The following is a 12885-nucleotide window of genomic DNA, read 5'->3' as shown; positions in this document are numbered from 1 at the left end:
AGAAATTAGAGAAGCAATAAAGGAGCATTATGGCTGGCTTTAACTTGCATACACATTGGTCGAATCAAATTCGGAACAATACCATAGAGGAGGAATTCCTGGAGTGTCTGTGGGGTGGTTTTTTGGACCAATACATTAAGAAACCAATGAGAGAACAGGCCATCCTAGACTGGGCATTGCGCAATGAGAGAGGAATACTTGGTAATCTAGTTGTGCAAGGCCCATTGGGGGTGAGCAACCATAATATGATAGAATTCTTCATCAAGATGAAGTCTGACTTTGTTGATTGAGACTAGGGTACTGAATCTAAATAAAGGAAACTATGATGGTATGAAGCACGAGTTGGCTATGATGGATTTGGGGATGTTTCTTAAGGTGGATAGGTAATGGTAAACATTCAAAGAGCGCATGGGTGAACTGCAACAATTGTTCATTCCTGTCTGGTGTAAAAGTAAACAAGAAAGGCGGCCAAACCATGGCTTACCAGGGAAATCAGAGATGGTATTAGATCTAGGAAGAGGCATACAAATGGAACAGAAAAAGCAGCAGATCTGAGGATTGTGAGTAGTTTAGAATTCAGCAAAGGAGGACAAAGGGATTGATTAAGGGGAAATTAAAATGCGAGAGTAAGCTTGAGGGGGAACATAAAAACTGACTGTAAAAGCTTCGATAGGTGTGTGAAGAGAAAGACTTTTAGAATGAGAAACAGGGGAATATATAATGGGGAACAAAGAAATGGCTGACCAACTAAATACATAATTTGATTCTGTCTTCACAGAAAAGTTGGGGAACACATGGTTCAGTGAGAGGGTGGAACTGAAGGAAATCAGTATTAGTAGGGAAATAGTGCTGGTTAAATTTTTGGGATTGAAGATCGATAAATCCCCAGGCCCTGATAATCTACATCCCAGAGTACTTAAGGAAGTGGCTCTAGAAATAGTGGATGCATAGGTGATCATCTTCCACTCTGAACAGTTGTTACAGATTGGAGGGTAGCTAATATAACCCCACTATTTAAAAAGGGAGGTAGTGAGAAAACAGGGAATTATAGACCAGTCAGCCTTGTGGTAAACCACTGTTACACCTTTATTAAGTGATGTATGATGGGACCTGTACTACAGGTTCGCCGGTAGTCCCTGCCTGCTGGCTCTGCCCAGTAGGCGGAGTATAAATAATGTGTGGGAGGCCACACATCTTAGAGCAATAAAGCCTCAGTTGGACACAACTATAGTCTTTGTTCAATTGATTGTGCATCAATTTATTGCTCTAAGATTTTCTAAAAATGGACCTCCGTATCAAACCGGATCGCTTGCAGCTGGATCCACAATCAAGTGACGCCAAAAAGGACTTTAATCACTGGCTAGCTTGTTTCGAGGCGTATATCAACTCGGCGCCCAGGGCTATCTCAGAGGCTCAGAAGATACAGATCCTGTACTCAAGGTTGAGCTCCAAAGTTTTCCCGCTGATCCGGGACACGCCGACCTACGCCAAAGCCATGACGCTTCTCAAAGAAAACTACGCGCAGAAGGCGAACACACTCTTCGCCAGGCACGTACTCGCCACTCGCTCTCAACTCCCTGATGAGTCCATCGAAGACTTCTGGCGGGCCCTCATCCCACTCCTCCTGGACTGTGACTGTCAGGCCGTTACGGCCACTGAAAATTCAAACCTCCTTATGAGGGACGCGTTCGTTACGGGGATTGGGTCGGACCTCATACGCCAAAGACTGTTAGAGGGGGCCAGCTGAGACAAAGAAGCTAGCGCTCTCCATGATGGTCGCCTCGCGCAACATTCAGGCCAACACCCCCAGCCGCGCAGCCCACCCCTCCTACGCATCGTGGACCCCACAGACGGCCGCCCCAGCGGGGGCCTTACCCAGCCAATACGCCTGCGCCGCCCACCGGCCATCGCACCCCGGGGACCCCCGATGCTATTTTTGCGGCCAGCAGAAACACCCTCGCCAACACTGCCTGGCCCGCGCTACCCTTTGTAAAGCTTGCAGTAAAAAGGGGCACTTCGTCACGATGTGCCAGGCCCGTGCAGTCGCCGCTGTCGCCCCCACCCCCCCGGGTCTACACACAATGGCCGCCGACATCTCCCCCCCCCCCCCGCCTCAGACCACGTGCGGTCTATGGGTGCCGCCATCTTGTCCAACCCCCGCAATGTGCGGCCCATGGGCGCCGCCATTTTGTCCCCCTCAAGATCTTCCGACGCTGCCATCTTGTCTTCCCCACGGCACATGGACACTGACAGCATTTCAGGACCTGGGCCCCCCAGGCTCCCCATTATACGACGCCAGCGATGATTGACCACGACTCGCCTCAGTAATAATCGACCAGTCTTGTCCACACAACCTGGCCACCGCATAGACCAGCATGAAAATCAACGGCCACGTGACCTCTTGCCTGCTGGACTCCGGGAGCACCGAAAGCTTCATCCACCCGGATACGGCCAGGCGCTGCTCCCTCGGGGTACACCCCGCCAACCAAAGAATCTCCCTGGCCTCCAGATCCCATTCCGTCACGATCCGGGGGTACTGTACGGTCACACTCACGGTCCAGGGCGTAGAATTCAGCGGCTTCCACCTCTACATACTCCCTAACCTCTGCACTGCCCTACTACTAGGCCTGGACTTCCAGTGCAACCTCCAGAGCCTAACCCTAAAATTCGGCGGGCCACACCTCACTGTGTGCGGCCTCGTGACCCTAAAGGTCGATCCGCCTTCCCTCTTCGCAAATCTAACCGCGGATTGCAAACCCGTCACCACCAGGAGCAGATGGTACAGTGCCCAGGACAGGACCTTCATCAGGTCGGAGGTCCAGCGGCTGCTGCGGGAAGGCATCATCGAGGCCAGCAACAGCCCCAGGAGAGCCCAAGTGGTAGTCGTTAAAACTGGGGAGAAAAACAGAATGGTCGTGGACTACAGCAAGACCATCAATCGGTACACGCAGCTCGACGCGTACCCCCTCCCACGCATATCTGATATGGTCAATCAGATTGCACAGTACCGGGTCTTCTCAACAGTAGACCTCAAATCCGCCTACCACCAGCTCCCCATTCGTAAATCGGACCGTCCATACACGGCCTTCGAGGCGGACGGTCGCCTCTATCACTTCCTCAGGGTTCCCTTCGGCATCACTAATGGGGTCTCAGTCTTCCAAAGGGAGATGGACCGAATGGTCGACCGGTCCGGTTTACGGGCCACCTTCCGGTACCTAGACAACGTCACCATCTGCGGCCATGACCAGCAGGACCATGATGCCAACCTTTCCAAATTTCTTCACACCGCCACTCTCCTAAACCTCACTTACAACAAGGAGAAGTGTGTGTTTAGCACGACCCACTTAGCCATCCTCGGCTATGTGGTCCAGAACGGAGTTCTGGGGCCCGATCCCGACCGCATGCACCCCCTCATGTAGCTCCCCCTTCCCCACTGCCCCAAGGCCCTCAAACGCTGCCTGGGGTTCTTCTCCTACTACGCCCAGTGGGTCCCAAACTATGCGGACAAGGCCCGCCCACTCACACAGTCCACCCGTTTTCCCCTGACGGCTGAGGTTCAATATGCCTTCAACCGTATTAGAGCCGATATCGCCAAGGCCGCGATGCACGCGGTAGACGAGACACTGCCCTTTCAAGTAGAGAGCGACGCCCTAGCCGCCACCCTCAATCAGGCAAGCAGACCTGTGGCATTCTTCTCGCGCACCCTTCATGCCTCAGAAAGTCGGCACTCATCCGTCGAAAAAGAGGCCCATGCTATTGTTGAAGCTGTGCGGCATTGGAGGCATTACCGAGCCGGCAGGAGATTCACTCTCCTCACTGACCAACAGTCGGTAGCCTTCATGTTTAATAACACACAACAGGGCAAGATCCAAGAATGATAAGATCTTGAGGTGGAGGATCGAGCTTTCCACCTATAATTACGAGATTTTGTATCGCCCCGGCAAGCTCAACGAACCCCCAGACGCCCTATCCCGAGGTACATGTGCCAGCGCACAAGTAGACCGACTCCGGGCCATGCACGACAGCCTTTGTCACCCGGGAGTCACACAGTTGTACCATTTTATCAAGGCCCGCAACCTGCCCTCCTCCGTCGAGGAAGTACGGACAATCACCAGGAACTGCCAGGTCTGTGCAGAGTGCAAGCCGCAATTCTACCGGCCGGACCGGGCGCGCCTGGTGAAGGCCTCCCGCCACTTTGAACGGCTCAGTGTGGATTTCAAAGGGCCCCTCCCCTCCACCGACCGTAAAACAAATTTTCTCAGTGTGGTCGATGAGTACTCCAGATTCCCTTTCGCCATCCCATGCCCCGGCATGAGGTCTGACACCATCATCAAAGCCCTCAACACAATCTTTGCTCTGTTCGGTTTCCCCACCTACATCCACAGTGACTGGGGATCCTCATTCATGAGTGATGAGCTGCGTCAGCTCCTGCTCAGCAGGGGTATCGCCTCCAGCAGGACGACAAGCTACAACCCCGGGGAAACAGACAGGAGACAGGTAGAGAGGGAGAACAGGACGGTATGGAGGGCCGTCCAACTGGCCCTACGGTCCAGGAACCTCCCAGCCTCTCGCTGGCAGGAGGTCCTCCCTGATGCACTACACTCCATTCAGTCACTACCGTTCACTGCCACTAATACACTCCATGAACGTCTCTTTGCCTTCCCCAGGAAGTCCATAACCGGGGTGTCACTCCCGACTTGTCTCTCAGCTCCAGGGCCGGTCCTGCTCCGTAGGCACGTCCGGCTCCACAAGACGGACCCGTTGGTGGAGAGGATGCAATTGCTCCATGCAAACCCCCAGTATGCCTACATGGCGTATCCCGACGGCCGCCAGGCTACTGCCTCCCTCAGGGACCTGGCACCAGCAGCCTCCACACACACACCCCCCTCCGGCCCGGCGCCTCCCTCCCCTCCAAAGATAGACCAAGAAAAGTGAGGAAATTGAATTAAATAAAATGAAGCTAACAAATGAAACAATTAGAAATGCAGGGAAAACAAAAGGAAAAAGAGAAAGCAATAGAACTAAAGAAGCTTGCAATGCAGGAAAATGGAAAAAAACGAGAGGTATTCAAAGGGAAATTGAAATGAGAATTTGATGTGGAAGTGGAAAGATTAGCAACAGCAGAAAGAGAAAGAGAGAATTTTAGCTTAAGATGCTGGCAGTTAAGAAAAGGGACACTAGACAAGGGTGAGAAAGGAAGTCATTCTAGACACAAACAGAGGAGGGAAATGTTTAAATTTATATAAGCACTTTGAAAACTTGAGGGAAAGGATGTGGAAGAATTCTTTATTCCTTTAGAAAAGGCAGCTAAACAGATGAAATGGACATTACTTTTACAAAGTAGAATGGTAGGTAGAACTAGTGAGATGTATGCATAATTGTCGGAAGAAGTACCTGTAGATTATGAAGTAAAGAAAAATATTCTTAGTGCGTACGAGTTGGTTCCTGCAGCAGGCTAGGATATGTTGGTCTTCATACCATGCTGTGTGGCACGGTAGCACAGTGGTTAACACTGTGTTTCACAGCGCCAGGGACCCAGGTTCGATTCTCGGCTTGGGTTTCTCTCTGTGTGGAGACTATACGTTCTCCCCGTGTCTGCGTGGGCTTCCTCCGGGTGCTCCGGTTTCCTCCGACAAGTCCCGAAAGACTTGCTTGTTAGGTGAATTGGACATTCTGAATTCTCTCTTAATCTGTTCCCGAACAGGTGCCGGAGTGCGGCAAGGGTCGGTGCAGACTTGATGGGCCGAATGGCCTCCTGCACTGTAGGGATTCTATCTTTCGTCAAAGGAAGATGGTGGTGTATTGCTAATGTCACTGGACTAATAGCTCATTAGCCTATTGGCTCAGCTGGCTGGATGGCTGGTTCATGATGCGGAGCGACGCCAATAGCGTGGGCTCAATTCCCTTACCGGCTGAGGTTATTTATGATTATAGCAAGAGGATTCAAGTACAGGAGCAGGGATGTCTTGCTGCGATTTTACTGCACCTTGGTGAGACCACACCCGAAATAGATTGTTTCCTGAGATGGCAGGACTGACGTACAAGGAGAGATTGAGCCGGTTTGTTTGCTGGAGTTTAGAAGAATGTGGGGGATCTCATAGAAACCTATAAAATTCTATGAGGACTAGATAGGGTGCATGCAAAAAGGATGTTCCCGATGGTGGGGTGTCCATAACCAGGGGTTATGGTCAAAGGCTATGGAGTAGAACACTTAGGACTGAGATGAGGAATTTCTTCACCAAGAGAGTGGTGAGCCTGTGATATTCACTATCACAGAAAGCAGTTGAGGCCAAAACATTCACTGTTTTCAAGAAGGTGTTAGATAGCACTCTTGGGGCTAAACAAAATCAAAGATATGGGGGAAAGTGGGAACAGGTTGATCAGCCAGGATTATATTGAATGGCAGAGCAGGTTCGAAGGTCCTGCTCCTATTTGCTATGTTTTTCCGTGTTTCTATTTTGTTGTAATATGGGATGTAGGCATTTAAGAGGCAAGAATGTCTCAGGAAAACGCAAGACCGACATGGCCCAAAGGTCCATTTCACTAAAACCAACACTGCAGCTCGAGGAGAGAATGGAGTCACAGCCACACAGTGCTACTTACACTTCAAACCAACAGACAGTACACAAGGCAGTGCTGTGAAATGATTGAGCCTGGATTTCTCAGCTGTATGTGATGTGACTCAGACAATGCTACCCAAGGAAAGTGTGTTTAACATTTTGATTTACTGGTGATGCGGAATAAAAGTAGCAATTGCTGTGGATCTGGAGTTACCTGTAGGCCAGACCAGTTCAGGGTAGTAGATTTCCTTCCCTAAAGGGAAACAGTGTATCGGAAGGGTTTTTAAGTTAATGGTCACCATTATTACAATGGTTACAAAGGCTAGATGTAAATTCCAGATTTTAATTGAATTTAAATTCAACATGCCATGGTGGGGTTTGAACCCATGCCCCTTGCATTAGCCTGAGCCTCTGGATTAAAATGTAACTGTCGCCACAGTCTAAAAGGACCATAGGCTGCTCTCCCCTTTGAGAGCTGACTGCTGCCGATTTAATCTGAGGGTCACCACACCTCAGGCGAGGAGTGAGTTTAAGAATGCAGGACCTTCATAAATAACCTCAGCCGGTAAGGGAATTGAGCCCACGCTATTGTCGTCGCTCCGCATCATGAACCAGCCATGCAGCCAGCTGAGCCAACAGGCTAATGAGCTGTTAGTCCAGTGACATTAGCAATACACCACCATCTTCCCTTGATGAATCATAGAATCCCTACAGTGCAGGAGGCCATTCGGCCCATCGAATCTGCTCCAACCCTTGGAAAAAGACCCTACCTAGGCCCACACCCCAGCCCCATACCCATAACCCAGTAACACCACCTATCCTTTTGGACAGTAAGGGGCAATTTAGCATGGCCAATCCACCTAACCTGTACATCTTTGAACTGTGGGTGGAAACCGGAGCACCCGGAGGAAACCCACACACACACACGGGGGGGAAAGTGCAAACTCTACATAGTCACCCCAAGCCAGAATGGAACCCAATGTAATGCGATTATATTTAACAAACTTTCAAAAAGGCATTTGAAAAGTACCAATAAACTTGTTATCAAAATTGAAACTCATGGGATTAAAGTGGCAAACGTAATATGGACACAAAATTGACTAATCGGGAGAATGAACATCAGGTCAGTACTGAGCAATTTATTTTTCATTCTGGAGAGGCATACAATGGTGTTCCCAGGGGTCACTAATAGGCCCACTGCTACCACTCCTAGTAATGGCATCATCTTAAAAATTTACAGATGGTATGGAACTTGGAAACAGAGTGAACAATGAGGGTTGTAAAACATTTCTGTAGCGCGTAGACAGCCTGCTGAAAAGTACAGACACAGGGCAGATGAATTTTAACTAGATAAATGTGAGTGAAGAGAGACAATCTGAATTAAATGGTCCAATTTTAAAGGTGCAAGAAGAGAGATTTTCGTGCATATGCAGACAAATGTTTGAATGTTGAAAGACAGGTTGCAAAGGCTGTTGAAGAGCAAATAGAACCCTTGGCTTTAGTAGCAGAGGAATAGGGTACAAAAGCAAGGAAATTATATAAGTTTAAAGAACAGCAGCTGGAGAATTGTGCTCAATTCTCAACATCACACTTTAGGAAAGATACTAAGGCTTTAGACGGGTGCAAAAGAGATTTACTAGAATGGAGTCAGGGATGAGCGATATCAACTGTGTGGAGAGACGGAAGAAATTAAGATTGTTCTCCTTATAGGAAAGAAGCTGAAGAGGAATGATTTTGTAGCAGAAATAAAGAGAAACTATCTCCTGTAGGAGAAGGGTGGATAACCAGAGGGCAGAGATTTAAGGTAATTGGCTCAAGAACCAGAGACGACAGATGGAAACTTAAAACATAGCATGCAATAAACATAGTGATCTGAATGCACTGTTCAAAAGAGTGGTGGGAACAGTCTCCTTCAGCTCTGTTGCACCATTCTAATAAATCTCTTCTGTACCAAAGCCTTTAGTATTTTTCACAACATATGCTGTGGATAGAATGCAATACTCTGCTGTTTCATAAATGTTCAGCATAATTTCCTTGCTTTTGCACTCTACAGTGTTGAGGGCAGAATTCCACTAAACGTAGTTGAAGCAGATTCAACAGTGACATTATAAAGAAAATTGCATAAATATTTGAAGGGAAACATTTCCAGGGCTGTGCAGAAAGAACAGGGAAATGATAGGCACAGAGACTTCAGAGAAAATGGCCTCCTATGGAGCTTTATTCTTCTTCATCTCCAGTTCACTGCCCAAAGGTAGGTCCAACCCACAGTTCCTTGACCACTAGGAGTAGCACAAGGAATCAGGTCCCAAATCCACCCCCATTTCGAACAGGGATCGAACTCCATGCTGCTGGTACGAAGCTGGTCAATACCAGATGTCGGTCAACTTTGCCAACCAGCCCACCCAATGATGCCAAGTTGTTGCAGCAACCTACACAATAATGGGTAGAAACTGCAATTACTCTCCATCACATGATAGACAGGAATCTCTTCTCTTACCACCTTCCATTTGTGTTTGTTGGAAGGGTGTATTGGTTAATCATGTTGTTGCTGCCTAGGCTATCAAGTATGGGGGCTTGAAATAAATAAAAGTCACAATTTGGGGAAGTTTTAGGACTGGTTCAACAAGCACTGCTGCCTCACAGCACCAGGGACCCAAGTATGATTCTGGCCTGGAGTGACTGTGGAGAATTGCACTCTCTCCCCATGTCTGTGTGGGTTTCCTCGGGGTGCTCCAGTTTCCTCTCATGGTCCAAAGATGTGCAGTTTAGGTGGATTAGCCATGCTGAATTACCCCTTAGCTTTCCAAAGAAATGACAGTAGGCGGGTTTTTAAAAAAATAATTTACGTGATGTGGGCGAAGCTGACTAGGTCAGAATTTATTGCCCATCCTTGTTGCCCTTCAGAAGGTGGTGGTGAGTTGCCTTCTTGAACTGGTGCAGTCCCAGAGGTGTAGGTACACCCACAGTGTACAGAGTTCCAGGATTTTGACCCAGTAACAGTGATATATTTCCAAGTTGGGATGGTGAGTGACTTGGAGTGAAACTTCCAGGTGGTGGGGTTCACAGGTAATAATATAATAATAACCTTTTATTGTCACAAGTATGAAATTACTGTGAAAAACCCATAGTCGCCACATTCCGGCACCTGTTTGGGAATTGAACCCGCGCTGCCGGCCTTGTTCTGCATCACAAACCAGCTGTCTAACCCACTGAGCTAAACCAGCTCTATTAAGCTAAACCAGTCCCAGATTCTGCTGCTCTTGTCCTTCTAGATGGTAGTGGTCGTGGGTTTCGAAGGCGCTGCTGAAGGAACCATGGCAAGTTCCTGCAGTGCATCGTGTAGATGGTACACATAGATACCACTGTTCATCGGTGGTGGAGGGATTAAATGTTTGTGGAAGGGAAGGCAATCAAGCAGGCTGCTTTGTCCTGGGCGGCATCAAGCTTCTCGAGTGTTGTGGGAACGGCATTCATCCAGACAGGTGGAAAGTATTCCATTACACTCCTGACTTGTGCCTTGTCAATGGTGGACAAGCTTTGACAGGTCAGGAGGTGAGTTACTCGCCATAGAAATCCAAGCCTTTGACCTGCCCTGGTAGCCACACTATTATTAATATGGCTAGTCCAGTTGAGTTTCTGATCAATGGTAACCCCCAGGATGTTGATGGTGGGGGATTCAGCGAATGCCATTGAATGTCAAGGGGCAATGTGGGCAGCACGGTAGCACAGTGAGTAGCACTGTTCTTCACAGCTCCAGGGTCCCAAGTTCGATTCCCGGCTTGGGTCACTGTCTGTGTGGAGTCTGCATGTTCTCCCCGTGTCTGAGTAGGTTTCCTCCATGTGCTCCGGTTTCCTCCCACAAATCCCAAAAGACGTGTTGTTAGATTAGGTAATTTGGACATTCTGAATTCTCCCTCTCTGTACCCAAACAGGCACTGGAATGTGGCGACTAGGGGCTTTTCACAGTAATTTCTTTGCAGTGTTAATGTAAGCCTACTGTGACAATAAAGATTATCATTAGATTCTCTCTTATTAAACATGGACATGGCCTAGTACTTGTTTGGCACAAATGTTACTTGCCACTTGTCAGCCCAGGCCTGGATACTGTCCAGGTATTGCTGCATTTAGACATAGACTGCTTCATTATCTGAGGAGTCACAAATGATGCTGAACATTGTGCATATACAGTCATCTGCGAACATCCCCACTTTGGAATTTATGATGGGACGGAAGTCATTGATGAAGCAGCTGAAGATGGTTGGGCCTAGCACACAACTCAGAGGAATTCAATGATGTCCTGGAGTGGAGATGATTTCCAACCACCACAACCATCTTCCTTTGTGCCAGGTATGACTCCAACCAGCTGCTAGGGCTCCTTGATGCCATACTCGGTCAAATGCTGCCTTCATGTCAAGGGCAGCCACTCTCACCTCACCTCTGACATTCAGCTCTTTTATCCATGTTTGAACCAAGGTTGTAACAAGGTCACAAACTGATGACCCCGGCAGAACCCAAACTGAGCACCTATGAGCAGATTATTGCTGGGTAAGTGCCGATTGGTAGTAGTGTTCATGACTCCTTCTGCCACTTTGCTAATGGAGAGTAGACAGATAGGACAGTAATTGGCTGGGTTAGATTTGTCCTGTTTCTTGTGTGCAGGACACACCTGGGCCATTTTCCACATTAAAGGGTAGATACCAGTGTTGTAGCTGCACTGGAACAGCTTGGTTGGGGTGCGGCAAGTTCTGGAGCACAAGTCTTCGGTACTATTGCTGGAATATTGTCAGCGCCTGGAGCCTTTGCAGTATCCAGTGCCTTCAACCATTTCTTGATGACACATGATTTTAATCCAAGTGGCTGAAGGCTGACATCTGTGATGCTGAGAACATCCAGAGGAGACCACGTTGGATGATCCACTCAGAAATCTGGCTGAAACTTGCAGGGATAGAGCGGGTGAGTGGGCCTGAGTGGGGAGCTCTTTCGGAGGGTCGGTGCGGACTTGATGGGCTGAATGCCATCCTTCTTCACTGTTGGGATTAAATAGATCTATGAACTCGGGCTTTTATGAAAAATCAGGATAGATCTCAATATCATCATTTACAAAAGTAATCAACAGCTGAAGAGCTGTGAGGAGAAAGCAACACGGGCCATTTAAAAGTCATGTTTGGTTAGAAGTTTTCGGTGACAAAACTCTTCCCTTTGCTTCCGAATTGTATAAATTACAGGAAGGACCCGATTGCTTTTTCATCCACACTCTGTAGTTTCTCGTTACCCTCTCCATTGCCCCACCTACGAAGAAACCCGCCCCGACAGCCCAATAACCCCCAATAACGCATTGGAAGCTGCAGCCCGCCTTTTAAACAACCTGTCAGTTGAAGAGACCCAGGCTTCCAACTGGGAAGTGAGGAGGCGAGTGGGATGCAGCGCCTTCAGCCACTGCCCGTCCCCGAGGTGTCTCTCAGCGCCGGGCTGGCGGGTGGGGCCCAGCTTGCAGATATGCACCGGGCCAGTCGGCCGGCCTCACGGTTTACTCCGCCCGGGCTTACCTGCTGGTCTCCAGCGAGCAGTATCTCTCGGGTAAGATCTTCAGACATCGCTCGAAGAAGCAGATATGCCTCTCCCTCAGGAACTCCAGGTTCTCAGCAGCCACCGTCTCTTCGGCCATATTGGATCGCCATGGACACGCCCCCCCCGCTCCATCCGCCCCGCCCCCCCCCGCTCCATCCGCCCCGCCCCCCCCCCGCCTCCTCCCCGCCCCCCCGCTCCATCCGCCCCGCCCCCCCCCCCCGCTCCATCCGCCCCGCCCCCCCCCCCCGCTCCATCCGCCTCCGCCCCCCCCCCCCGCTCCATCCGCCCCGCAACCCCCCGCTCCATCCAGCCCCGCCCCCCCCCCTCTCCATCCGCCCCGCCCCCCCCCCCCGCTCCATCCGCCCCGCCCCCCCCCCGCTCCATCCGCCCCGCCCCCCCCGCTCCATCCGCCCCGCCCCCCCCCGCTCCATCCGCCCCGCCCCCCCCGCTCCATCCGCCCCGCCCCCCCCGCTCCATCCGCCCCGCCCCCCCCGCTCCATCCGCCCCGCCCCCCCCCGCGCCATCCGCCCCGCCGCCCCCCGCTCCATCCGCCCCGCCCCCCCGCTCCATCCGCCCCGCCCCCCCCGCTCCATCCGCCGCCCGCCCCCCCGCTCCATCCGCCCCGCCCCCCCGCTCCATCCGCCCCGCCCCCCCCCGCTCCATCCGCCCCGCCCCCCCCCCGCTCCATCCGCCCCGCCCCCCCCGCTCCATCCGCCCCGCCCCCCCCGCTCCATCCGCCCCGCCCTCCCCGCTCCAT

At 50.7% G+C, this 12885-nt stretch overlaps 1 protein-coding gene across 2 annotated transcripts in view; it reads right to left on the bottom strand.

Moving 5' to 3' along the window:
* pggt1b (protein geranylgeranyltransferase type I, beta subunit) overlaps positions 1–12248 on the bottom strand; it is a 108615-nt gene extending 96367 nt beyond the window's left edge. For both annotated transcript variants that reach the window (XM_038805067.1, XM_038805068.1), the window contains exon 1: positions 12107–12248. In XM_038805067.1, the coding sequence (XP_038660995.1) occupies positions 12107–12225 (119 nt within the window). In that variant the 5' untranslated portion in view covers positions 12226–12248. The remainder of the gene's footprint in view (positions 1–12106) is intronic.
* Between the last annotated feature and the right edge of the window lie 637 nt (positions 12249–12885).

The sequence above is a fragment of the Scyliorhinus canicula genome, chromosome 8, assembly GCF_902713615.1.
Source record: "Scyliorhinus canicula chromosome 8, sScyCan1.1, whole genome shotgun sequence".
Lineage (NCBI taxonomy): Eukaryota > Metazoa > Chordata > Chondrichthyes > Carcharhiniformes > Scyliorhinidae > Scyliorhinus > Scyliorhinus canicula.
Note: the sequence above shows the minus strand (reverse complement) of the source record. Positions and strands in the feature narration are given on the sequence as shown.